A 27519-nucleotide genomic window follows, 5' to 3' on the forward strand; every position below is an offset into this window, starting at 1 on the left:
CTGCTGATACTTTAACATATGAAACTGGCAGTTTAAAGCCCTAATGGCCAACGTTGCAGAAGTGTATACCTTCTTTCCCCATCTATCCAGTGCCCTGGAATTTCTATCAGAGGGGGTAGGATTTTTGGTAGTAGTAGCCTTAATGCCCTTGGGTCCTGTGAAATGGTCTCAGGATCCGCAGTAGGATTTTTAAAAAGGAACTTGTGAGAGTCAGGAACCCTGTAATAACTATCAGGTTTTCTGGCAGCAGGAGGTAAAGTGTCAGGGGCTAGATTCCGAGAAGGCATCATCTGCAATGTCCAGTACAAGAGGGATAGCTAAAGGCCTGTGTTGAGGCAGGAGTAAAAATTCCCTAAGCCTCTTTTTGGAGTCAGAGTAATCCTAGCTTTCCCAGCGCAAATGCTCCCTAAGAGTATGCAAAGTTTCACCAAAAGAGAAATCCTCTGGAGGGGAAGCAGAGGGAATGGAGTCCTCTGCATCAGAATCCTCACAGGTAGATAAGGGCAAATCCTGGCCATCAGAGAAAACAGAAATTTCAGAATCCTGAACCGAAGTATCAGAAGGAAAATCAGTCCTAGGTCTCAGAGGGGGAAGGGTGGCTTCCCCTGAATAGAGTAATAAGGACCTCGGCCATTCTTATCATTTGTTTTTTAGGCATAGGGGCCTGACCATGCGGTCTGGGCATCGTTTTTTTAGGCATAGATCGAGTTTTAGGCCTTGAAGAAGAAGATGGCGTCGGTTTAACATGCAAGTCAGTAGGCCTGAATAAACCCTCAGAAGCCTGTGCCTGCACAGCGGCTCTGGACCCATCCAAGTTAGAGACATCCGCAGGTTCCACAGTCGAAGAAGCATCTTGCGGTATACCGGACTCTGAATGGGTCTCTGTAGAGGCCTGCGAATCTGAAGTAACAGGTATCAGGGGCTGCAAAAGCGCCTCACTGTGTACTAGCGAACTGACGAATAGCTTAGGAGAAGCGTCGGCGACAGCTTTGGACCTATGCGATCTGTCTCTGTCTTTATCTTTGCGTTTTTTTCAGAATGTTGGTAGTCAGGTGAGTTACAGAAGCCATTTCTGGATAATTTAACCGAGTACCAAAATATTTAGATGCGAAAATGAACAATGAGTAGTATGAGGTTTGAATAAGGCACAAAACCAACTGAGGTATGTTGTGGTCTGGGCCTAAGCAAGAAATGCAGCACGAATGAAAATCTTTATGAGGTATTTGCTTTCCACAAGAAATACAATTGTTAACCTTTACTGACATCAGTTTAGAGCAAGAAAAAGTTTCCCTAATGGGGTACTTAGCTTAGCTGAAGACTTCAGTTCTGAAACTCGAAAACGAAAATTTCAGGAGTTGGCCGACCGGCACTTGCGAACTGCTTCTGCTTCAAGCATCGCACAGAGAGAAAGACTGATAAAATGGCATCAGCTGCATGCTTTATATGCCTGACTACCTGACGTCATGGAAGATGAGACAGCAACCGACGCAGGACCCAAGACTTTGATAATCGGGCCGAATGAGGGCTACTGCAAGCAGATAACCCAAATGTGATGGCTGCAACAGTGAAACACGAAGAAAGTACAGTTGTGTACACTTATCATAAATGTAGATGTTCGAGTGTATTCACTGTTGCAGTCATTACATTTGGGTAATCTGCTTGCAGGTTGCCCTCAGTCCGCCTGATTAACAAAGTATTGGGTCCTCCGTCATTTGCTGTCCCTTCTTCCATGACGTCAGGTCGTCAGGGGTATAAAACATGCAGCCGATGCCATTACATCAGTTTTTCTTGCCCCAGATGTCAAGTGCCCCCCCCTAATGGGGAGTAAATAAATATAAAAACACAAAGGAATACCTCCAACAAAAAGCAAATACACCAAAAAGGCTTTTAAGCATAGGAAAGGAAAGTAGAGATATAGCCAGAAGAAGTTAGGGGACTGGAGGGAGGGTAACCAGGACTGCAACAGTGAATACACTCGAACATCTACATTTATGGTAAGTGTACACAACTGTACTATATTCTTCAAGTTTCACTGTTGCAGTCATTACATTTGGGTAGATTCCCAAAGCTATGGTTGAGAGGAGGAGTTTATATAGCATCAGGGCCAGCTATAAGGCCCTGCAAGACAGCAGTGGCAAAGCCAGCTCTGGATTTAGAGAAAATTGGCAAATGATAATGCTTGGTGAAAGTATGTACAGAACTCCAGGTAGCAGCTTCTAGGATGTCCCTGGCAGGAACACCTCTGAGAAAGGCTGCAGAAGTAGATGCAGCCCTGGTGGAGTGAGATCTGATCCCCTGGGGGATAGGTTTTCCATGGTGCTTATAGCAGAAAGGAACGCAACGGCTTATCCATTTAGAAATGGTTTGTTTTGAAATAGCCTTCCCCTCTGCCCTGCAGCAAATGCTACCAGCAGTTGTTCAGATTTTCTTTGAGGTTTAGTCCTGTCCAAGTAGAATCTAAGTTGTCTGTGCACATTCAAGGAATGTAAAATCCGTTCCCCTTTGTTCTGTGGATTGGGAAAGAAGGTTGCCAAATGAATGGACTGATTAAGAGCCACACTGGATACCACCTTGGGCATGAAGGATGGATTGTTCCTGAGTGACACCCTGTCCGTATGAAAGATGATGAAAGGCTCCACTGCCATAAGGGCCTGTAATTAAGATATCCTTCTAGCTGAAGTGATTGCTAAAAGGAAAGCTGTTATCCAAGAAAGAAATTTTTAAGTCCACAGTAGCAGCTGGCTCAAAAGGAGGTAGAGTGAGTTTCTCCAATACAAAGTTAGGGTCCCAGGCTGGGGTTGGAGCTCTCCTGGGTGGTCTCAAATTTTTGGCCCCTCTGAGGTACTGCTTGAGCAGAGGATGAGAGAAGAGGGGAGGTTCTGTGTTATAATGAGCTGAAATGGCTGAGGCATGGATTTTAATGGAGGAAAAAGACAGGCCCTTGTGAGGCATCTCAGTTAAGTATTGCAAAATCTGAGGTTAATTGGGTGCTGCTGTGCTCATCCCTTGAGATTGGTTCCAGGCACAGAATCTTTTCCATTTTTCAGCATAAGATTTTCTAGTACTAGGCCTCCTTGCCTCTAAGATGACATCCATCACAGGTTTGCTGAGGGATGATAAGTGTGAGTTTAAGTAATTAGCCAGACTGCAAGGTTCAATGTTGGAAGCTGAGGGTGCAGAATCTGGTTCTCCTGCTGAGACAGCAGGGAAGGGGTCTGAGACAGGTGCCATGGAGATAACTGCGACACACTGCGCAGGTGGGGGTACCACTGTTGGTGCGGCCAGTCTGGAGCAATCAAAATCATCCTTGGTTTGTCCTGTTTGACTTTTAGTAGAACTTTGGAGAGCAGAGGCAGCGGGGGGAAGGCATAGACTGATAGGTTTCTCCAGTTGAAGGACAGAGCATCCACTTTCCAGGCTTGTTTGGAGGGAGTCCTTGTGCAAAACTTGTCCAATTGGTAGTTCTGGGGGGAGGCAAATAGGCCTATGTCTGGGTTCTGGGCTCCCCCATTCGCTTGTCAACATGTTGAAAATCCTTGGTTCAAGTTTCCACTCGTGTGGGTTCATGAGGTTTCTGCTTAATCCGTCTCCCAGTGTATTTAATTTTCCTGGCAGGAATTGAGCTTGTAAGTGCACTTGGTAGCTCAAGGCTGTGTTCCACAATGCCATGGCTAGTCTGCAGAGGGAGTAGGAATGTGTACCCCCCTGCTTGTTTATGTACCAAATAACCATGGTGTTGTCAGTCTTTACCATTATTTGTCCTGGAAGAATGTAATCCTTGAAGGCTGTCAGAGCATTCTGTACAGCTAACATTTCTTTTTGATTGACATGCAGGTGCATTTGACATGGATTCCATTTGCCCTGAATGCACTTCCCTGCCAAGTGAGCCCCCCATGCATAGTCTGATGCATCTGTTGTTAGGGTTTGGGTGTCAGGGGGTAGTGTGAACGGTAATCCCTTGTTTTGGTGGCAGGCCTCTGGCCACCAGAGGAACTCTAGGCATAGGCAAGGTATGATAGGAATCATTGTTTCTAGGCTGTGAGAATGCTGACTCCATAGGCTTTTTAGATACCACTGTAGTTTCCTCATATGCAGTCTTGCATATGGAATTAGAAGAATGCAGGAGGCCATGAATCCCAAGGCTTGCAGTATTTGTCTTGCAGATAGCAGGGTTTTTGTGGCCACTTGTTTGAAATAGGTTATCAAATGAATTTGCTTTTCTGGCATGAGGCAAGCCATCTGGGAAGTCGTATTCAAGCTTGCTCCCAGGAATGTAATTTGTTGACAGGGTACCAGCTGTGATTTCTTTTCATTTATGGTGTACTCCAGACAAGTTAGAACCCTTTTTACAAATGCCAGATGATTCAAAAATATGCCCTGGCTTTCTGCCTGAATTAGACAATCGTCCAGGTATGGGTATATTTGAATACTTCTTTGCCTGCAAAATGCAATAACTGGAGCCAGGCACTTTGTGAATACCCTGGGCACAGTAGACAAGCCAAAGGGCAGTGCAGGGAACTGATAATGTGTGTAGCCTGCTTTGAAGCGTAGGTATCTTCTGCATTTCCCAAATCCCTGATTGGGATGTGCAGGTATGCTTCTTTTAAATCTAGTGTTGCTAACCAGACATCTTTGCCTAGCATAGGAAGCATTTTGTGAAGAGTCAGCATCTTGAATTTTGGAATCTCCAGAAAGGTGTTTAGAGTAGACAGGTCCAGGATTGGATGCCATGATTTGTCTTTTCTGGGTACCAGGAAAAGTCTGGAGTAGAAACCATGTCCCTTTTCCTCTTCTGGTACCAGTTGAATAGCCCCCATGCTTCAGAGAAAAAGTACTTGTTTTTGAGCCTATACCCACTGATTTGGGGGCATGTCCGGCCACCCATTTGGTGTTGGCAACGTGTGGAAATGAAATCTGTATCCCTGGGACACTATATTTAAAACCCATTTATCCTAGGTTATGAGTTCCCAATTCTTTGCATGAAGAGCAATCTTTCCCCCCAAAGGGGAGGTCAGAATATAAGTGCTTGGAAGTTTTAAAAGGAAGTCACTGAAACTGTTTACCATAGGGGTGTCTTGTTATTCCCAGACTTGGAAGTGGAGGCCCCCCACTGCTTAGTTCTGAGAGTCCCCTGGGACTGAAACCTGGGGTTTTTGCTGTGTTTGGGTTTGGCTTGAGAAGACCTGGAAGGGACTGGAAAGGACCAATTCTTAGTAGGCCAGTGCCTAAATCTAGGAGATTGCACTTGTAAAAAAATCTTTAACAGTTTGCATAGATTTAGCTTTATCTTCCATCTTTTTAAGAACTTCTTCAGCCCTGTTGCCAAACAGGCGGTCCTGATTTAAAGGAGCATCCAACAATTTAGCTTTAACATGATCAGGCAAAGATTGCTCCTTAAGTCAAGCATGCCTTCTAAGCACAGACCCAGTAACAGCAGCCCTAAAAGAGACCTCTAAAGAATCAAAACCACATTGCAAAGTATGTTTTCCAACTTGTTCAGCAGAATGCATTAAGTCCTGTAAATCTTTATTTTCCACATAGTCAGGAATCAACATCATTTTCTGTTTAAACAGTCCAATGACATGTTGCTGATATTTTAACATATGAAATTGGCAGTTTAAAGCTCTAATTGCCAAGGTTGCTGAAGTATAAACATGTTTACCCCATCTATCCAGCGCCCTGGAGTCTCTATCAGAAGGGGTAGGATTTTTAGCAGTAGAAGCTTTAATACCCTTTGGGCCCCTGAGAAATAGTCTCTGGATCTGCAATAGGATTTTTGAATAGGAACTTGTGGGACTCATGAACCCTGTAGTATCTGTCAGGTTTACTAGGATCAGGAGGCAGGGAATCAGGGGCCAAACTGGATTCCAAGAAAACATCCTCAACAATGTCTAGTACAGTAGGAATAGCCAAAGGCCTATGCTGAGGTAGAAGTAGGAAATCCCTAAGCCTCTTTTTTGAATCAGAAAATTCCTGGCTTTCCCAGTGAAAATGCTCCCCAAAAAAAAATCCTCAGGAGGGGAAGCAGAAGGAATAGAATCCTTCGGATCAGAATCCTCATAAGTAGGTAAGGACAAATCCAGGTCATCAGAAGAAAAAGAATCCTGATCAGAAGATTCATTAATCAAGCTTAGCCCTAGGCCTCTTGGGGGGGGGGGGGGTTGACTACCCCTGATTATAGTTACTAGCTCTTCAGCCATTTGTATCATTTGTTTTTTAGGCATAGGGGCCTGAGCATGTGGCCTGGGCGTCAGTTTTTTAGACATGGATCGAGATTTAGGCCTTAGTAATGATGAGGCGTCGATTTAATAAGCAAGTCCGTAGGCCTGAATACACCCTCAGAAGCCAGTGCCTGCACAGCGGCTCCGAATCCATCCAAAGTAGAGACATCCGCGGGTTCCATAGTTGAAGTATCTCACGGCATACCGGACTCCGAATGGGTCTCAGTAGAGGCCTGCGAATCAGACGTAGCAGGTATCAGGGGCTGCAAAAGCACCTCACTGAGTACCGGCGAACTGGCGATTGGCTTAGGAGAAGCGTTGTCGGCAGTTTTTGACCTCGGCAGCCTGTCTCTGCCTTTATCTTTGCATTTTTTTCAGAATCCCGGTAGTCGGATGGCTAACCGATGACATTTCTGGATAATTAAACCAAGAACCGAAATATTTAGAGGCAAAAATATACCGACGACGGATAGTGCGTTGATTAAATAAAGCGCAAAACCGACAGCAAGGTACATCGTGGTCAGGGCCTAGGCAAGGAATACAGTACGAATGAAAATCTTTATGAGGTATTTGTTTCCACAAGTAATGCAATTATTAACTTTAACAGACATCGTTAAGGAGCAAGAAAAAGTTTCCCCAACGAGGTACTTAGCTTTAAGTTGAAGACTTCGGTTCTGAAACTCGAAAACGAAAATTTTAGGAGTCATCTGACCGGCACTTGCGAACTGCTTCTGCTTCGGGCACCACACGGCAAGAAAGACTGATGTAATGGCGTCAGCTGTGTTTTATATCCCTGATGACCTGACATCATGGAAGAAGGGACAGCAACCAACGCAGGACCCAAGAATTTGTTAATCAGGCCAACTAAGGGCACCCTGCAAGCAGATTACCCAAATGTAATGACTGCAACAGTGAAACATGAAGAATATCATCTGTGGTTCTTAACAAAAAATTCCGATACATAGTTATGGTGACTACATAACTTTTATATCGGATGTTGTCATTTTCATTCAATCCTCAACGAATGGGACAGAGTCCCCAGCTATGGTAACCTTGGGTAACCCTCATGGAAGGATCTTCTAGAGAACCGCAGAACCAAATGCAGCTTTGTTTCTGGAGATGATATTTAATGTGTAATTGGTAATAAATTTATAAGCATTAGACCATGTGGCAGCTGCACAAATATCATCAATAGAGGCTCTGGCCTAAAAATTAGCTGACATAGCCATTAACATAGATGAATGTGCCCTTGGTTGTCTTGGTAAGGTTAAGCCTCTATAAGAGTAAACATAAGAAATACAATCTGAAATCCATTTGGCTACTGTAGTTTTTGAGACAGGTGATTCTAGTTTGTTACTTGAACAGGAAACACATAATTGGTCAGACTTTCTAAATTTCTTAGTCCTGTGAAGATAGAAATGAATTTGCCTATACATATCTAAAAGACGAAGCATGTATTCTCTTTTACTGTCAAACGTAGGAAAGGAAAGTAGCAAAGTTGGTCACTTGACTAATGTTTGCTTCAGAAGCAACTTTAGGCAAAAAGGAATGGTTATTACGTAAGGTAACCCTATATTTATGGAAAATCAAACAAGGTGGTTTTGAAGAGAGTGCTTGGAATTCAGAGACTCGCCTCACACAAGCTACAGCCACAAGAAAGACTGTTTTCCAAGAAAGAAATTTGAGATCTGCTTTAGCTGAGCACTCAAAGGATGATTGTACTAAACTCTGTAATACAACATTAACATCCCAAGGTGGAGTGAGATCCTTAATCAGAGGTCTAAGTAAAAGGTACCTTTAAGAAATGCTTTATAGAACTTGGATGAGGCTAAAGGGGAAGTATTGTCTCCAATGTGAAAGTTAGAGATGACTGCCAGCTGAACTTTTATGGTGGAGAAACTCACCATTCTGAGAAATAGAGGTAAGGAAATCTAAAACAGCAGGAAGTGAAGTGGTGAAAGGATCCAAGTCTATCTGCTGAGCCCAAAAAGAAAACCTCTTCCATTTACTCTTATATATCTTCCTTGAAGAGGGCTTCTGAGATGAAAATAACATTTGGTGAAGAGGAGAGGAAAGCCTGGAATGTCTAGCTATCACTGTAATTGGAGAAACCATGCAGTTATTCTGAGGTCTGCAACGTCTGGATGAGTAATCCATGACAGATGTGAAGGGAGGTCTGGACTGAGGTCCAGTGTCCAAGGAGGACATAGTAGGTGAGACAACAGAAAAGGGGAGCCACACTTACCAAGTCCAGAAGGGGGCAAGGAAGATCACGTTTCTCTTCAACCAGAGTGCTGAATGATTTGGGGACTAGAGGTAGGGTGAGATAAGTATATAGGGGACCAGAGGGGCAAACTTGGACTAAAGCATCTCTCAGTCACAGTTCCTGAGGGGGAATAAGGGCAAAGAGCATTTGTTGTTGAGGGGGATGTGAATAGATTGCAGCAAAGTTGACTCTATTTGTGGAAGACCATGTTTACTACTGTTTGAGAGACCACTCGTGAGGCATCAGGATAGTCAGTCCTGCTGAGTTTGTCCACTAGAATGTCGAATTTCCCCAGTGTATGTATGCCACAAGAAAGCGGTTGGAGGAGATCACCTACTGCCAAACTCTCATTGCTTCTCGACAAAGGGGGTAAGATCTAGTTCCCCCTTGTTTATTAATATACCAAACTACTTGACATACTGTCCTTTTGGATAGCAATTGTCCCCACAGGAAGAAAGTTCAGAAGGGCCCGCAATGCTAAAAGGACTGCTCTCATCTCTAAGACATTTACATGCAAATTGGTCTCTTCTGGGGACCACATGCCTTGACCAGTCCGTCCCAACAAATCACCCCCACCCCAAATGGGAGGTGTCCACAGTCAACATGACACTTGGGGTAGGAAGGATAAAGGGACATCCTCGACAAATGTCATCAGACTGTATCTACCACAGTAGGGATTCCTTGCAAACCCAACATAGTTTTATAGGATGATGCAAAGGCTGTCGATGAAAGCACTACTGTAGTACTGCTAGACTCCACTGGAGGATTCCCATATGAAGATGAGCAGTAGGTATCAAGGTAATCGCAGCAGCCACTGAACTCAGGGCTTTGAGAGTCACTTTTGTTGGGGGAGAGGGGTGAAAAAGAATCTGTCTGACATGCAATCTCAGAGTGAGAATTCTGTTTTGTGTTAAGAGTGACACAACTGACTATCTAGGCAAGCCTCAAGTAAAGAAAAAGTAGACCACTCAGTTAAGGTTGGAGTAAACGTAGCAGTCAAATCCAAAACAGTAACAAAAAACTCCTCTCAAACATGGCGTTAAATCACTGTATATAAAAGTAACTTTATTAAAACAGAAGGTATGCGCTTTCACATAGTAACCTCTGCTTCATCATACCATTCTCTGTGAAAGTGCTTACCTTCTGTTTTAATAAAGCTACTTATATATACAGTGATTTAAAGCCATGTTTAGAAGGAGTTTTTGTTACTGTTTTTCTAGGAGATGCCTGGTTGTTGCTGTGCGAAGCCAGTAGTCTAAATAAGGAAACACTCAGAATCCATGTAGTCTACTACCATGCATTTGGTGAGCACCCTAGGGGTTGTGGTGAGACCAAAAGGCAGGGGTCTGAACTGATAATGACTGGCTCCCAGCCAGAAGTATGTGATAGTATGCTTTCTGAAGATCTATGGAGCACATCCAGTCATCCTTCTGTAAGACAGGCAAAATGGACTGAACTGTGACCATTCAGAACCTGGAACTCTTTAAGAACTGGTTCATATAACTAAGATCCAAGATGAGTTTCTGGTCCCCTGTTTTATTTGGCACTAAAAAACCTTGAGTAAATTCCGGAACCTCTTTATTCTGGAGGGACCTTCTGGAGGACTCTTTTGTCTATCAGCTTTTGAACCTCTAGAGCTGCTAACTCCCACTGATTGGGTGGAGCATTGCAGAGATGTTTTCATTGAGGGAACTTGTAAAAAGAGAATGAAATATCCTCTGGATATAATTCTTTGCACCCATGAATCTTCTGCGATGGCTCTCCAGGCACTTAGGTGCAAGGATAGGCACCCCCTTGACTGTCTCCAGAGAAGAACAGTCGGGCAACCTTTCAAAAGTGCTGAAAGGGACTGTCCAAGAAAGAATCTCAAGACCCTTGGCTTTGCGGACCACCTCTGCCACATGGGGGGAATATTCCATTATAATTGCTTCCCCCTATGCTTCTGAGAGAAAAATCTCTGTGTGATTCTTGAAATGGTCTTTGAGCTTTCCAGAACCACATCTTTTTACCACCACAATTTACAAGAAAAAGGTCTTTGCGGGCATATAACAACAGATTCCCACACCAGACAAGGTCTTTCCATCTTGCACACTGTGGGAAAGTGTGTCTTTAACAGCTGGCCCAAAAAAAAACAGATCCATTAAAGGAAGCATTGATGAATGACACTTTAAAAGGCTCCACAAATCACACACCCACATCCAGGCATATCTCCTAATGGCTATGCCTGAACCAGCGGCCCATGAGGAATCTTCAGATGCATGTGGGATTAGCCTCATGGATGCATTTGATATTGACTGTAGGGTGGTCAGTCTTGAGGAAAAAGACTTGTTCCTCTGCCGACATGGACCCAGGGACAGAGTTAGAGAGTTCTTTAACTAAGTCCCTCTGTAACCTAGTAAAGTATGCCAGGTGGTTCAATGACCATAAAGCAAAGGTTGCTGAGGCATAAACTCGTTTCACATACCTGTCCAATGTCTTAAACTCTCTACTGGGGGGGGGGGGTGAACAGTAGAGCTCTGCTCAGCTAGCTCCTTCTTGGTGGCTGCCGCAATAACCATGGCATCCACATGGATCCCTTTAGTCCAATATTACCTGTCTGCAGTAGCACTCAAAATCTTACCGGGGCATCTAGGGATCAGTTCTATGATATCCGATTCCTTCCATGTCTGGCAGGAGACAAGATCTATAAATTCATCTGCTAGGGGGAGGGTAATCCAAGTTGTGGATGGGCCAGACCGGAAGGCTTCAAGGAACACCAATTCCTGCTGGGAAGGGGTTTTGGATGACCAACTACCTTTCTGGTGCAGGATTTCTAAAATGTCTCCAAAGGAGACATCTTCAGGTGGAGATCTAGGGGATCCTTCCCTTTCATCAAAATCGGTGTCTTCTGTAAGGGATTCCTGTGGCGAATCCAACTGCCTTCTTCTGCACAAACTCTTTCAGGGGACCTCTTCAGTGGGGTGTTCTGGAGAGGTATCTGAAGAGGTGGGGAGTTCCCTAAATGGAACTGACTGGAAGCTCATATGGGCTAGCTATCTCTGAAGGATAGGATAATTAGACTCAGACACAGGATACAAAGAGGGAATAGGGATTGGATCTGAATATGTAAGAGCAGAAACTGCTCTTGGGTAAGTGAAATCCCTCTCCACCAACTTTTTCCACCAACTCAAAGGCAGAGGGGCCAAAAGAAGCAGAGGACAATCTGACCGGAGCCAAAACTCTTGGCATAGATGATTCAGGACCTTCCCCAACCCACCGGTCCGAAGGAGGAGTCACAGTCGAGCTGTCCAGCACTGAGGCCTTGAGCGGAGGTAATGGCTCTGAAAGCTTTAGAGTCAAAGTCATCCCTCTGAATCTGACAAGACGCTTCAGCTTCGAGACATCCTGCTACAGGGGAGTGGGAGCTGCATGGATCAGGGAAGGAGTCAGAGTTGAAGACAGCGCTATCTTCAAACCCAAAGGTTCAACTCTTGGAGATCTCAGATCCAAGGGCTCCGAAACAAAAAGCCAGACTGGAGAAGGAGTAATGACAGTATGAGAAGGAGGTTTGAGGCTCATGGATCAGATGAGAGACTGGATCTGTGTTCTGAGAAATTTTCGCATCATCCTATCCACCTCTGCTACAGAAGGACTTCAGGAGGACCTGATGGAAGAGGAAGTGCAAAGAAGTCTAGAAGATTTCTTTGGAGTCTCCTGAAGCAAAGGAGACTGCAGTCTTGGAGAGACTGGTTCCAGGCAGAATCATGGACTTTGGAGCAGAGGAGATTTCGAAGCTGCAGGCATCAGATCCAAGCGCTTTAGATCCGAGCTTTTAGAAATTTTGATTGATGGTTCTGATGCCGGAGCAGACTTGGGAGACCTTGCAGGAGAGCGTTTTCTGTGCTCCAAGGGCTCCTTAGATTTATGGGGGGGGGGGGGTCAGCCCCTGATGTACATGTGCTGGAAGGAGTAGAAGCAGGAACAAGGCCCTAAAGTACCAGTTTGTTCCTTCTATCGCTAATGGCTCTAGTGTTGAAGCCAGCACAAATAGAGCAAGAGGTATCCAGGTGTAGAGACCTAAACAACAGACGTACTCCCTGTGGACATCAGAGTTGGGTATCTTATGCTTACAGGAAGTGAGTGCATTTTTAAAGCCGGTCGGCTTTTCAGCCATACTGTGTGAAAAAGGCAAGTGGCAAAAGCCAGTCAAGGTATGGATAAAGAACTTTTTTTAAATTTTGTAAAGAACTAAGGAAGCTATACCAGCTATGGTACAGTAATACTAAACACCTCACAGCGAGGTAAATAAGAAAGAAGAAAGGTTACCAACAATGGTAACAAAGAACACCAAAAAAAAATTGGTAAAAAGGCTAAACTAGTTAGAGGGTAAGGGAGATACTACAAAGAGGTTACAAAATAGAATAGAAAAAGGTTAAAAGAGAATAATATATTAAGCTTTTATCTCACTATAACAAAATGAGCTTGAGAGAACAATCCCAACAGAACTGTACAGCAGCAAATGAGATCTGAGGTAATGCAGTGGTCAGAGGCATTATGGATAAAGGGAGGAGCTCGAGAGTTGGATCTTAGAATCTAGAGAAATGTGGCCAATTCAGAGACGAGGATCGGCTCTGAACCCATTTGTTGAGGAATGAATGAAAATGACATCATCAGATCTTTCTCTTATGGGCACACCTGGTATCATTGCCGAATATCATTTATCAATTTACCAAAATTTATACAAAGATCAATTACAAGATGACAAATACTCTTTAAAAAAAACATAACAAAACAGTAAAACAAAGGAAATCCCAAAACAGGTAATGAGCAATGCTACGGAAGCCACGAGGACAAAACAGACAAACAAATTACAGATGACTTTTTGCAGCAAAAGAACTGAAAATGGAGCTTACTGCACTCCTTTACTGTGTCCTAAAGTCTGGCTCATCTAAAACTATAAAGTAATTAGACAGAAAGAACAGATGTCTGCCTGAGACTGTCAAGCACAATAAATACTATTGCAGCAGTGGTCCACATGATGAGCATGCACAGTTCCAAAATGCTCAATGAGCTGAATATTTTCACCCAAAATACACCAAAGTAGGACCCCTGCAAACTTTACACATGGAGATCTGCCTCCTGAACAACTTTAATTCCTTTACAAAATAATAATGCACATGCTGTTGCAGGTTAAGGCAACTTAGTTCTTGTATGGGATGATTGCTGTGGACAGAAATTATGTCCATACAAGACAGAAAGAGACAGGCAGAGACACAAGATGACAAACAGACAGAGAAAAACAAGTGAAGCAAATGTGTCAGCATCTTGTGCTAGACATATCCTTACCTTACAATCTGCTACCCTTTCAAAATGGTTCATACAATTATAAATTGAAAGCATGTAGTGCAAGGGCTGTTTGCATGCAGGTGACTAGCATGAGCTTATTAAAAAAAACTGAAAAGAATACAACCCAAATAATATATCACTGAATGAAAGGGAAAACCAGTGGCTAAAAACCTACATCCAGCAGCCATTCCAACATAGTACAGATTGTCACTACAAGAGCTTTGGCACAATACCATCTTCTGCGAGGCTTTCTCCATATACTCCCCATAAGACATACTAATGGATATCCTTCATCATGTAAAACATTAGCAAGCATACAGGTAACTCTATACACTACCTCAAAAGTGACACCTCAGCTTCCTGATCCCATTCAAGCACGTGCATTGAACACCAAGAGGCACCTCCTCTGTGAACATATAGCCATTAGAGTCTGGTACAGATATCCCATCACATACATAGCACCCTCAATATCTCAAGCATGTATGTACATATGTACGTACATAGATATGCACTCATGCACAACTCATATATGAATGCTCCTTATTCAGTAAGTCACTGTTATTAAGTGGTAATTTTTCATTATGAAGTTAAATACACACAAACAATTCTGCAAAACAGATAACACCTGCACACTACTAACCAAATTTAAACTGTAAAGGATTTGTGTTCAGGAAAACACAACACTAACTAAAGCAATACATTTCTTGGTTGTGTAAAGCAAAGTTTACAGACAAATTGTGGCATAAACTGAAAAGAGTTAACTAAATATTGTATATGCACAATCTTTATAAAACACTAGAAGACAAGTTCATAATCTAAGAAAATAAGTGAACAGGCTAAGAAAACTGTCCAGACTGAACATAACAGTAATCTTCTGTAGTTAACTGCCATCAACTTACTTTTTCTTTTTGGACACTTATGGGAGTCGATGGAGCCACACTTGGAAGAACTTGCAGCATGCTGGGTCTCTTCATCTAGAGGTTTTTAATATGAAAACTTAGTAACAAATCACTTTCAAAATAGAGGTTTACAGCATAAGCAAGTAACAATGCATTAGTACCAACAGGAAGAAATGGAATTCTTGGATGACTTTCATCCCATTTCAGTGGAGCAGTTCATTCAGTCTCCAATGACTCATTTAACTCAATATATAATAGGACTGAAGTGGAACCAGAACCTAACCGGACACTCATTTGACACAAGGTAAAGGTCATCCTGACTATGGCACCAATCTGTCACAGGAAGCACACACACAAAAGTACAGTTTTGTACCTACCATAAATGTAGATGTTCGAGGATTCCATTGCTGCAGTCCTGACTATTGGGTATAGTCCGCGTCCAGTCGGCCCGAATACCAGAGTATAAGGCTGACGTCGGTCAGGGCGCATTAGACTGACGTCAGTACGTCAGGGTACTAATGCGCATGACCGACGTCATATCCTCAGTCTTTTCTTGCCCCAGATGTCAGAAGACCCTAAAAAGACAAGTCCCAAAAAACCTGCACCAAAAACATGTACAATATATACAACAATATATACAAAAATATAAGCATGTAAACTCACCTACACAACCACCCCTAAATACAGGGGGAAGGAGGGAGGGTAAATTGGACTGCAGCAATGGAATCCTCGAACATCTACATTTATGGTAGGTACAAAACTGTACTATGTTCTTCGTCTTCCATTGCTGCAGTCCTGACTATTGGGTAGAATCCCAAAGCAGAGGTAAGGGAGGCTGGCAAATTATAAAGTAGTAGGAGCTGACAACATGCCTTGTAAAACAGCTGTGGCAAAACCAGCCCTAGACTTAGAGTAGATAGGAAGGTGATAATGCCTAGAGAAAGTATGCACTGAACTCCAAGTAGCTGCTTCCAGAATATCCTTAGTTGCCACCCCCCTTAGAAATGCTGTTGAAGTGGCAGTAGCCCTAGTGGAATGAGGCCTAATCCCAGCTGGAATCTCCTTGCCATGATGGGAATAACAAAATGCAATGCAAAAGCCAATCCACCTAGAAATAGTTTGTTTTGACACAGGCTTGCCCTGAGAACTCAAAGCAAAAGAAACAAACAACTGCTGAGACTGCCTAAAATCCTTAGTCCTGCTTAAATAATAACGCAATTGCCTGTGTACATCTAAAGTGTGCAAAATCTTTTCCCCTTTATTTTGAGGATCTGCAAAAACGTAGGCAAATGAATAGTTTGGTTTAAAGCCACACTAGAAACCACCTTAGGCATAAAAGAAGGATTAGTACGTAATGATACCCTATCCTTATGGAAAATCAAAAGGGCTCTACTGCCATAAGGGCCTGCAACTCAGACACCCTTCTTGCAGAAGTAATAGCCAACAGAAAAGCAGTCTTCCATGACAAATATTTCAATTCAGCAGTAGCTGCAGGCTCAAAAGGTTGTAGAGTAAGTTTTTCCAACACAAAATTGAGATCCCAAGCAGGAGTAGGAGCTCTCGTGGGGTCTTATATTCTTTGCCCCTCTAAGAAACTGCTTGAACAAAGGATGCGAAAACAAAGGTGGGTCACAATCATAGTGAGCTGAAATTGCTGCAGCATGAATCTTTATGGAAGAGAAGGACAAACCTCTGTCCAATAATTCAGTAAGATATTGAAGAGCCACACTCAAATTAGGCTCAGAAATCTCCAAATTCTTTGCTGTACTCCAAAATAAAAATCTCTTCCATTTTTCTGCATACACTTTCCTTGTACTAGGTCTTCTAGCTTCCATAATCACATTTAAAACTTGTTGAGGAAGTTGAGACCTGCTGTGCTTCAACACAGAATATGCCAAGCTGTTAGATGAAGAGAGTGTAGCTTGACATTGAGCAGATGACCGTCCTTCTGAGATAACAGATGAGGAATCAGAGGTAAAGGCCAGGGAGGCTTCTTTACCAGACTCCGTAGTAGAGGATACCAGTGTTGCCGAGGCCAATCTGGAGCTATCAAAATCATCCTTGGCCTGTCTTGTCTGACCTTTAACAGTACCTTTGGAAGAAGAGGTAGAGGTGGAAAGGCATACACATGAAGGTTTTTCCAACTGAAAGACAGAGCATCCACTTTCCAAGCCGTGTGATGAAACCCCTTTGTGCAATACTTTGGCAGCTGGTGGTTTAGTGGAGAAGCGAACAGATCTATGTCTGGAGTTCCCCATGACACTGTCAGTTTCTGAAATACATGAAGATCCAGTTTCCACTCGTGGGGATCCATGATTTGTCTGCTTAACACATCCGCTAAGGAGTTCTGTGCTCCTGGCAGAAACCTTGCCTGAAGAGTTAGTTGCAGGCTTAGCGCAGTCTCCCATAAAATCATTGCTTGCCTGCATAGAGGATAAGAATGTGTTCCCCCTTGCTTGTTGATGTACCACATGACAGTTGTGTTGTCTGTTAGAATCAACACCTGCCCTGGAAGAAGTAACTCCTTGAAAGCCATCAATGCAAACTGGACTGCTAACATCTCTTTCATGTTGATATGTAGATGCTGTAGTCTGGCAGGCCACTTGTCTTGTATCCACTTTCCATTTAGATGAGCTCCCCAAGCAATGTCCGAGGCATCTGTCGTTAAGATCTGACTTGCCTCTGGCCGGGTCACAGAGAGTCCCTTGTTTAGGTGACATTCCTGAGCCCACCACAAGAATTCTTTTGAAGGCAAGGTATTATTTGAATGACAGTGTCCAAATCCTGGCAGTGCTGTGTCCATACATTTTTGAGATACCATTGTAACTTCCTCATATGCAGTTTGGCATTGGGAAGCACCAGAATACAAGATGCCATGAACCCTAATGCTTGAAGGACTGTCCTTGCAGTCAGCACGGACTGATGAGATAGTTGATGGAAGTAAAGTGACAGACTCTTTTGTTTGTCCGGGGTTAAAAGGCCATCTGGGCTGCTGTATTCAGTCTCACACCCAGAAAGCACATGTCTTGAGAGGGTACTAGACTGGACTTTATTTCGTTCACAGAATACCCTAGGCATCTTAGCACTGCGATAACATATTCCAGGTGCTGTAGAAGAACTTCCCTTTCTTGAGCCAGAATCAGGCAGTCGTCCAAGTAAGGATAGATTTGAATTCCTTGAAGCCTGAAGTAAGCTATCACTGGAGCCAGAACCTTTGTGAACACTCTGGGCAGTAGATAAGCCAAAGGGCAATGCAGAGAACTGATAATGAGAATTTCCAGTTCGAAACCGCAGATATTTCCTGCAACTTAGCCTTATTGGCACATGAAGGTAAGCTTCTTTGAGATCTAAAGTTACCATCCAGTGATCTTTGCCCAGCAGAGGTAAAAGCTGTTGTAACGTCAACATCTTGAACTTGGGAATGTCCAGATAAGTGTTGAGGATAGATAAATCCAAAATTGGTCTCCACGTGTTTCCCTTCTTTGGTACAAGGAACAGGCGAGAATAAAATCCTAGGCCCCTTTCTGATACAGGGACTGGCTGAATGGCCTCTATGTGAAGTAACTGTAAAACTTGCTTGTGAGCCTCTTTTCTTTGTTGAGGAGGAACGTCTGGCATGGCTTTGGAAAGGGGCATTGTATGGAAATAAAATCTGTAACCTTGGTGAATGATATCCAACACCCATTTGTCTTGAGTAATTAAATCCCAATTTTCTTTGAAAAGAGACAGTCTTCCTCCCAAAGGAGCTGCCAAACGTGAATCTGCTGGCAGCTGAAAAACAGGTCATTGGGTCTGTTTACGAAAGGACTGACCCCTGCCCTCACCAGAAGTCTGAGCAGGTGAACTCCTGTTCTAGGCCTAAAAGAACCTTGAGCCCTGCCCCTACCACGCCTAGACCTACCCCTAGACTGAGAATCATAAGCAGGATATGTCCACCCCTTAGCAGGCCAATTTCTACTAAACTTCGTGGCTGTACCTGCAAAAATCTTTAACAGTTTGCATAGACTTAGCTTTGTCCTCCATTTTCTTTAAAACTGCTTCCACAGGCGAACCAAACAACACATCAGACTGTAAAGGAGCATCCAAAATCCTTGTCTTAACATGCTCAGCTAAATTCTGATCCTTCAACCAGGCATGCCTCGAAGAACAGAACTGGTAGCAGCCACCCTCGAGGAGGCCTGTACAGCATCAAAACCACATTGCAAAGAATGCTTACCCACTTGTTCAGACACATGAACCAAATCCAGCAACTCTTTACACTCAATACCTTCCGCCAAAGCATCCACCTTAGATTTCAATTGTGAAAGGAGATAATTCTGATATTTTAGCATGTGAAACTGACAATTCAAAGCTCTCATGGCTAGAGTGGAAGAAGTATACACTTTCTTTCCCCACCTATCCAAAGCCCGTGCCTCTTTATCAGTGGGAACAGGATTTTTAACCACAGAAGCCTTTACACCCTTAGGCCCTTGAGAAATAGTTTCTGGGTCCGCCCTAGGACTCTTAAACAAATATTTATGAGCTTCGGGCACCCTATAATACCTATCAGGCTTAACAGGAGCAGGAGGCAAAGAGTCAGGGTTCAGGGAAGCCTCTGCAAAACATCTTCCACCACATTCAACACAGGAGGAATAGCTAAAGGCCTATGCTGGGGTAAAACAAGAACTCCCTAAGCCTTTTCCTGGAGTCAGAGTAATCCTGGCCTTCCCATTTAAAGTGCTCCCTCATGGAATGCAAAGTCTCTGAAAATGAGAAATCCTCAGGTGGAGAAGCTGTAGGAGTGGAATCATCCACATCAGAATCAGAATAAGTAGGATACTCCTGCATATCTTCCACAGAAGATTCTGAAGCCTCTGAACACTGTTCAAAACTATCAAACTCGGTTCCACCCTAGGCCTCTTATCAGGCGGGGCATAGAACCCTAATCATAGTAATCAAATCTTCTGCCATTTTAAGCATATGTTTCTTAGGTACAGAACCCGAAATGCTAGGAGAAGCCCCCACTGAAGCTGAAGTTGGCCTACCTCTCAAACAAGTTTTGGCAACAGAAGGAGAGGCCCTAACTACCTTGGGAAGAGAGGGAAGAACAGTCACCTGAGAAGCCCCTCAGCCTGGCCTACCTCCTGAGAAGGCACATCCTGTAAGAGTATAGTTTCTGCCTGGGACTCCATGGAAACTCCTGGCAAAACCTCCGGCTCCACTGAGCCTTCTAAAGAACCGACGTCCGGGACTGCGGTTCCTCAACCCTAGGCTTCACAGTTTTATCCTTGCGCTTCTTGGAAGCGGCCGGAGCATCCGGCGGCATTTTATAATTGCAACGCTTCCCAAACACTAACCTGGCACAGTCTAACCTCCTCTTAATAGTGCGTTTGTTAAACCTAGCACAAGAGCGGCAACCAACAACGGCGTGCTCAGGCCCTAAACAAGGTATACACAAGGTATGATAATCCCTATGAGGTATCTGTTTCCCACAAGAAATACAGTTATTCACTTTTTCTGACATCCGGTAAAATACTGAGGCAAGAAAAAACTAAAATGTTCCCCAACGGGGTACTTAGCCAACTCTGTTTCGGTCTGAAACTCCGGTTTCGGAAATATTTCAGTACGCCAACCTGCACTCGCAAAACTGCTTCTGCATCGGACCATGCGGCAAAAAAGACTGAGGATATGACGTCGGTCATGCGCATTAGTACCCTGACGTACTGGCGTCAGTCTAATGCGCCCTGACCGACGTCAGCCTTATACTCTGGTATTCGGGCCGACTGGACGCGGACTATACCCAATAGTCAGGACTGCAGCAATGGAAGACGAAGAACATCACATGCACACATAGGGAGAATTTAGTAGATCACAAGTTTACTAACATCACATGTTTGGGTTGTGGAAGAAAACCAGACCACCAGGCAAAAACTGAGAGACACAGGGGTGTTGTGTACACTGTATGGAAGACACACCAGAAATACAAAACAAAGGCCTGGCAATCTATTTCCATTCTCTACTAGCTTAGAAAATTCTCTGGCTTGAGCTAGAGTTTCTCATGTGAAGTCGTCTGTAGGGTATCAGAGCTTTGAAGGCCAAGAATTCCAGTGCCATGGCTGTAACCACCACCATCTGTGGTGTCATTTGCTGGGAGTACTGACAAGAGTTTTCCACCCTGTCTGGTGGGGGATAATCCCTTTCATTGCGGAATCCACAAAGGAACCAAATACTTTCTTGAAAATAATAAAATTTTACATAAAGATACTGAAGGAAAACCTCAGATTTTGAAAGTAGTCTATAGTAAACTGCAGAAACCCTCTTCCTGTGATATTGTTTGAATAAGGAAATCATTTGGCCATGGGTAAATCTGAATACCCTTGATTCTGCAAAAAAATAATTACTGGAGCTAGGGACTTGTAAAAACCCTGCATGTAGTTGTCAAGTCAATCCAAAGGACATGGAGGTAAACAGGCAGTGGAAGTCCGCCATCTTGAATAAGAGAAACCATTTGTTGTACCTGTGAATGAATGCGTGAAAAGAAGAGTTCTCAAGAATCAGGGCCTTGAGGGAAGAGGAATGGAAAGAGGGTTTGCAATTTCAGCATAATACATTCTGGGACCTTGAGGTAGGCACTTAGCCTTTACAATTCTAGGATTGGCCTTGATGGGCTCTCCTTTCTGAGCACTAGGAACAGTATTAATTACACACATATGTTCTAGTCCTATTTTATATGAACTACCTCCTCTAACTGTAGAACCTGTTGCAGTAGAAGGGAACCAGAGGTACCCAAGTCCTATAGTACAAGTGGAATGCCTGACATTTTTGGTTTTCTTAAGAACTGCAGTTTGTAACTCTTAGACTTTGGCGGCATCGATTTTTCTTTTGTGATGCTTTCCAAGTTTATGCACTAGGCTATCCTTCCAGCTATTTTTGGAGTAGGAGAGATGGGTAGGGCACATAACTTTGTTTTTTTTTTTTGGGGGGGGGTCATGTAGTCATGGCTGTTCCATATAGGCTAGGGAGTCATGGAGACCCATATCGTCTCATTCTGTTCTCCCTGTCATCTATTCTTATACTGTCCCTACTTATCTCTGGCTTGCATGCATACCCTTTCCCTGCCTTTAGTAGTAGGACCAAGACTTAAATGGGTAATTCCTGTCATACCTAGGCTGGTGGGGGGGGGGTGAAAAACTATTTCACTGACTCCACAGTCTTCTCCCTTTCCTTCAGTCTTTTTAAAAATCTCACCTGGGAGGTCAGCTCCATCTACAAAGGATCATTAAGGAGCTGTACTATGATGTCCTCTGACAGAGGTTAAAGCTTCAGCCAGACATGTCTACTGATCATTAAACGGGTAGCTGCCACCTTGGACACTGCATCCACAGCATCATACATATACTTGCAGGAAGATGTTTAGTTTAGTTTCCTGCCTGATTCAGATACCTCCATAATTTTCCAACTGGTCTAGGACAGTAATTTGAAACTTGGTCACATCTGACAATTACTGGCTCTGAAGGTTAGAGTGACAGCTGTGTACAATCACTTCACAGATCAGTCCAGCACTCTCCTTTCCATATCAGTGAGAACAGCACAAAGACCAGGTTCCACTCTTGATCCTTTCTCTGGATCTGCAGAAACAGATACGGAATATGCAAAAGGGGTTTTTAAAGGAAATTTTGGGACTCCTATATACTGCATAACCTATAAAGAGGGCTGAGTGTCCAGATCCTTTAAGGCTGGTAAGAATGCATCCTTTAAAGCTAGCAAAACTGGAATAATTGTCAAAGTCAGGGGGCATCTACACAATGCAAATCAAAATTTATTTTCTGGGTGTCCAATGTCTCTTTGGCTTCCCAGCTGAAGTGGACTTTCATATTACAGAGAATGTAAGACCAATTGCGAACTTAGGGTTGTAACTAATTCAAAATCATAAAGCCTTCTTCAGCAACAATCAGGAAACTTGCAAGCAAGCACAATGGTACATCCTTCTCTAACCCCAACTATATTGCTAATATTCTTTTGGAAAAATTCTCTTCCAAGTTCAATCCATCCCCCTCCTCACCATTCACCCTTCGCCACCACACCCCCCTTCTGAGATCACTTTAAACGTAGTCGTTTTGACACTTTCGAAATTTAAAAATACTACTTCCATGGTTCTTGACAATGCTGATCAGCAGATATGCAAGAATATTAAGTCCCACCTATCAAAACCCATCAACTCTTCAATGTGAGCCTCCCCACCAGCTATGTCCAAAGCATGGAGAATGACTACTGCTCCTTGTATAAAGGTGGCCCCTCTACTGACCTGGGGAATTACAGGCCTATTAGCTTTATTAGTATATGCAAAGTTGTGGAAAGTATTACAGCTGAATTAATAAAATAATACTACAGGTGATCTTACATTCCTGGATACGTATCAGCTCAACTTTATAAAATGCAGATCATGCCTGCTCAGCCTAGTATGTTACCAAGGTCATGGATAACAGGCATACATTCCAAATTGCTTACCTGGACCTTGCCAAGGCCCTTGACACCATTCCCATGCTGGGGTCTTTAACAAGCCCTTCATAATTTGCATTAACCCATACACAGTTCACTGGATTGGTAACTGGTTGTTTGACAGAACCCATACTGTTAAGGGTGGGGGGACTTGCTGTAGATAACAAAAAAATTATCACCAATTCTGTCCCACAAGGCTCTATCCTGGAGCTCCTCTTCTTATGGTATATATTTCTCCACTACAAAAGTCAATATTAATGGATATTAATGGACTATGGCTAATCAGCTTTGCTGATGGTTACAAATTGGAGGTGGCTATCAAATCCCATTCTGATACTCAAATTCTCATGCAAGGGCTGGATCCTGCAAATGCTTGTGTATTAAACTTGGGCTTACCTCAACATCAAAAAATGCTGCATAGCTTCCTTTGGTAAATCCAACATCACTACTGCTTACCATATAGCTAACATTGCACTTACATGTGACAGTCATCAGGGACTTGGATAAGTATGTTGATTACAGTCTTTCCTTTGATCACCATGTCTTGTGATGGTCAGAAAATCATTCAGCCTTGTACAACTTATTCTTCAAGATATCATTCCATATCAGGCCCTTCATTGAATGTAATACACCCTTCAGAATGCATCTCACTAAGCACCTAAACCAGCTTGGGAGATCTCAATGCTTCCTCAACCAAAAGTTCTCTGCCCCATGAACCCTTAGCTACTCATGTTAGTCTAAAATCTCTGTTCCTCTTATCAATGTCATACAGACTCCTGAGAAGTGATCTCTGCTTACCGATCCATGTTATGAATGACCAGCAGTCTTTGAGCTTCTTCATCTAAACAGAACTAGTGGTAAAGCAAACACCTGCTCTACAGACCTAAACCTATGTATACCACCACATCAGCAGCAGCAACAAATGTTGTGAAAGATATTTATGCAGACTTCAGACATACGATACAGTCATCACATCACCTGAGTCTCCAACTGAATTCGCTTTAGATTGCTCTTCTAACTGCTTCTAAGTGGGGACGTACATGGTCAGTGACAAACCGTAAGATAGCATGGCAGTATGAACCCAAGCCTGCAGTCTCTTACAGGAAAGGCTCCATTCTAAGTGTTCATGATGTAAACCCTACTTAGACCCTAAACGCGCAGTATTGTTCCCTGTGTATAAACAGAAAACTCAAACTATGGTAATCTTTATATGGAATTTAGCTACTGTAACAGCATCTGCCTTCTTTCTCAGGGGCAGGCATGCCGAAAAATATCTAACCAGGCATCCAACCTTGTTAAACTACACAGAATCAACTATCAATAACAAAACACAAGGAACTGCTAGAAAAATACAGTTGTGTAAATTGAACTTAACATAACAGATAATGTTTGAATTCCTCACTGCTGTAGTAGCCTTTGGCTATTTGGGATGCATCCGGTCCAGGATACAACCACTGGCCATCTTCACAAAGTTCTGACTCCCCTCTCATACCTGCACTTCTAAGTGCTGATCGGCTTGCCCCATGGAGGGAAATCAGGAGTCAGAGTGTAAACAATTTCAGGACTTTATTGCCCATAGAGACAGAGAGAACAGAGTACTCAAGTTAAATGTCTAAACATATATAAACATAAATAAATAACTTTACAACCCAATAGCTAACTATATACAGATGTAGGGGACAGAGAGTAGGTGCTGCTACTGCAGCAATGAGTAATTCAAACATCTACTGTCAGAGCAACTGTAACTTAAGCAACTGCACTGTGTTTATCTTTTTCACTGCTGCTGTTGCTCCTTGTAGCCTTTGGGTATATGGGTTGACTACCAAAACTTATCCGACATAGTAGGAGGAAGGATAAGGACCCAGGAGCCCTGGAAAACAGCTGTAGCAAAGCCAGTCCTGCACCTAGTAAAATAATTCAGTTTCTAATGGTTTGCAAAAGAATGAACCGAGGACCATGTTGTTGCCAGTAGAATGCTTTAACAGTCCACCACTTTTTAGTACACCATCGTAGAAGCAAGGCTCTAGCAGACTGTGCCTTAATACTATCTGGAGCAGATTTGCCATGGTGAGAATAACAAAAGGCAACAGCTGAAGACAACCATCTCAAGATAGGCTGTTTTGACATTGTTTGTCCTTTCTTTGTCCCATCATAACAAATATACAGCCGATTTCCTCTTTTTAAGGACTTAGTGCTGTCAAGATAGTATCTGATCTGCTTATATACACTCTCAGTATGTAGAATCCTTTCCCCCTTGTTTTGATCTGGACAGAACATTAGCAGACTGATGGCTTGAGTCAAAGTAAGCTCTGAAACAATTCTGGGCATAAATGTGGGATTTGTTCTTAATGTGATCCAGTCTCTGTGGAAGATCAGATAGGGTTCACCCACCATGAGAAATTGCAGCTCTACTCTTCTTGCAGAGGTCAGTGCAATAAGTAATGTCTTCCACATGACGAACTTTAAATCAGCCTGATGAGCCACTACAAAGGGAGACACAATCAATTTTTTTTCTAGCACAATGTTAAGATCTCGAAAAGGAGCCACTTATTTTCTAGGTGGCCTCAAATATGTAAAACCCCCTACAGAGATCCATGTGTAGACATGCTGAAATGGAAATGGCCTGTAGATAAACCCTGATACAGGAATAAGAAAGGCCAGATGACAGTAACTCACACAAATATTTAAGACCTGGTGGTACATAATCCCTGATAGGGGCATGCTTATTGTCTAGGTGCCAACAAGAAAATTGTTAACACTTACCAGTATAAGATATTCTAGTAGCAGGCTTTCTTGCATCTTACTATCTGCTCCACATCCTCATAAAAGAGGTACCTAAAATGTAACAACATTGAATCATCCAGGCAGTTAGTTGAAGTTATCAAACTCCCCTTGTCTTGTGAGAGAAGGCCATGTCTGTGTGGAAGCTTGGGGTAATTGTCCTTGGCCAGTTACATAGGAAGTGTCGCTCATCTCTCTCTCTCTAACACAGATGATAAGTAGGCGGGGTATTTTGTTTAGATGCTTTAATACATAGAAACACATCAGGAAGGACAGAAGCATCATAAAATACAAATGAAGTAGTTAACAGGCAGACCTTACATGCATACATACTTACATCTCAACAGCTTACTACAAAATGTCAGTCTAGCTTGCACGTGCTCAGTATTTATGCACTTGTGCAAGCCCTTGGACAGCTTCTTAAAGGCACATACACACACACACTGATCTACATCCTCCTCCTTAAAATGACTGCCCTTTGCAAAAACAATATCAGAGTTAGACATGCATAACTATATACATTACAAACAAAACACAATGTTCATGTCCAGGTTGCTTCATATCTGCTACAGGGTTTAGAGATGCGACCATATTTCATAAAAAGAAGTTATGTCTTATCATAACGTTCCACCTGTATTGTTGATAGTTGTTCAGTCATTACGCATGGGTATCGGTTCCGACCTCGGAACCGAGCCGGCCATTTTCCAAGCTCGCGTCAGCTTCAAACTCTCGAGCTAAACTCTTACCCATAATCCCCTTCTCCCTGTTACCTCAGATTGAGTTTGCAAGTCAAAGGAAGGTAGAGGCTACCTCTGGTCAAATAACCGAAGAGAACCGGATGGTGAGATCCACTAGAAGCCACAGGAGGGGGAAGGAGGGAGGGTCGTAATGACTGAACGAGGATCAACAATACAGATGGAACGTTATGGTAAGACATAACTTCTTTATCTGATATTGTTAATCCTCGTTCATTCCTTACACATGGGACAGAGTCCCCAGCTACCTCTATTCCTGGGAGGCTCTCATGGAAGGACATTCCTGAGCACCACAGAACCGAAAGATGCTCTTCCCCTGGAGGCCAAATCCAATTTGTAATGATTAATAAAGGCGTGAGGCGTAGCCCAAGTTGCAGCTGCACAGATGTCATGTAAAGAAGCTCTGGCATGGAAGGCAGCAGAAGTTGCCACTGACCTTGTTGAATGAGCTTTCATGGTAGAATGCAACGAGATATTACGTTGTGTATAAATGAAGGTCACACAGTCCTTCAACCATCTAGCTAATGTGACCTTAGTAACAGCAGATCGTAATCTAGGTCCAGAAAAGGCCAAAAATAACTGGTCAGATTTACGAAAGGACCTAGTCCTGTTTAAGTAAAAATGGATTTGCCTGTGGATATCTATGGTATGTAGACAATACTCTCCTCTGTTTGAATGATTGGGAAAGAAAACTGGCAATTCAATGGTTTGATTAATGGACATTTCAGAGATCACTTTTGGCAGAAACGATGGATTAGTTCTCAGAGACACTCCATCTCTATGAAAAATCAAGT

General features: G+C 43.1%; 1 protein-coding gene across 1 annotated transcript in view; it reads right to left on the reverse strand.

Annotated features, from left to right (window-relative positions):
- LOC122808480 (zinc finger protein 91-like) overlaps window positions 1-27519 on the reverse strand; it is a 1038194-nt gene that overhangs the window by 427084 nt on the left and 583591 nt on the right. The window contains exon 3 of the mRNA XM_044079437.1: window positions 14712-14786. Coding sequence (XP_043935372.1) covers window positions 14712-14786 — 75 coding nt within the window. The remainder of the gene's footprint in view (window positions 1-14711; window positions 14787-27519) is intronic.

Source organism: Protopterus annectens, chromosome 8.part0 (genome assembly GCF_019279795.1).
Source record: "Protopterus annectens isolate FY-2018-M chromosome 8.part0, PAN1.0, whole genome shotgun sequence".
Lineage (NCBI taxonomy): Eukaryota > Metazoa > Chordata > Ceratodontiformes > Protopteridae > Protopterus > Protopterus annectens.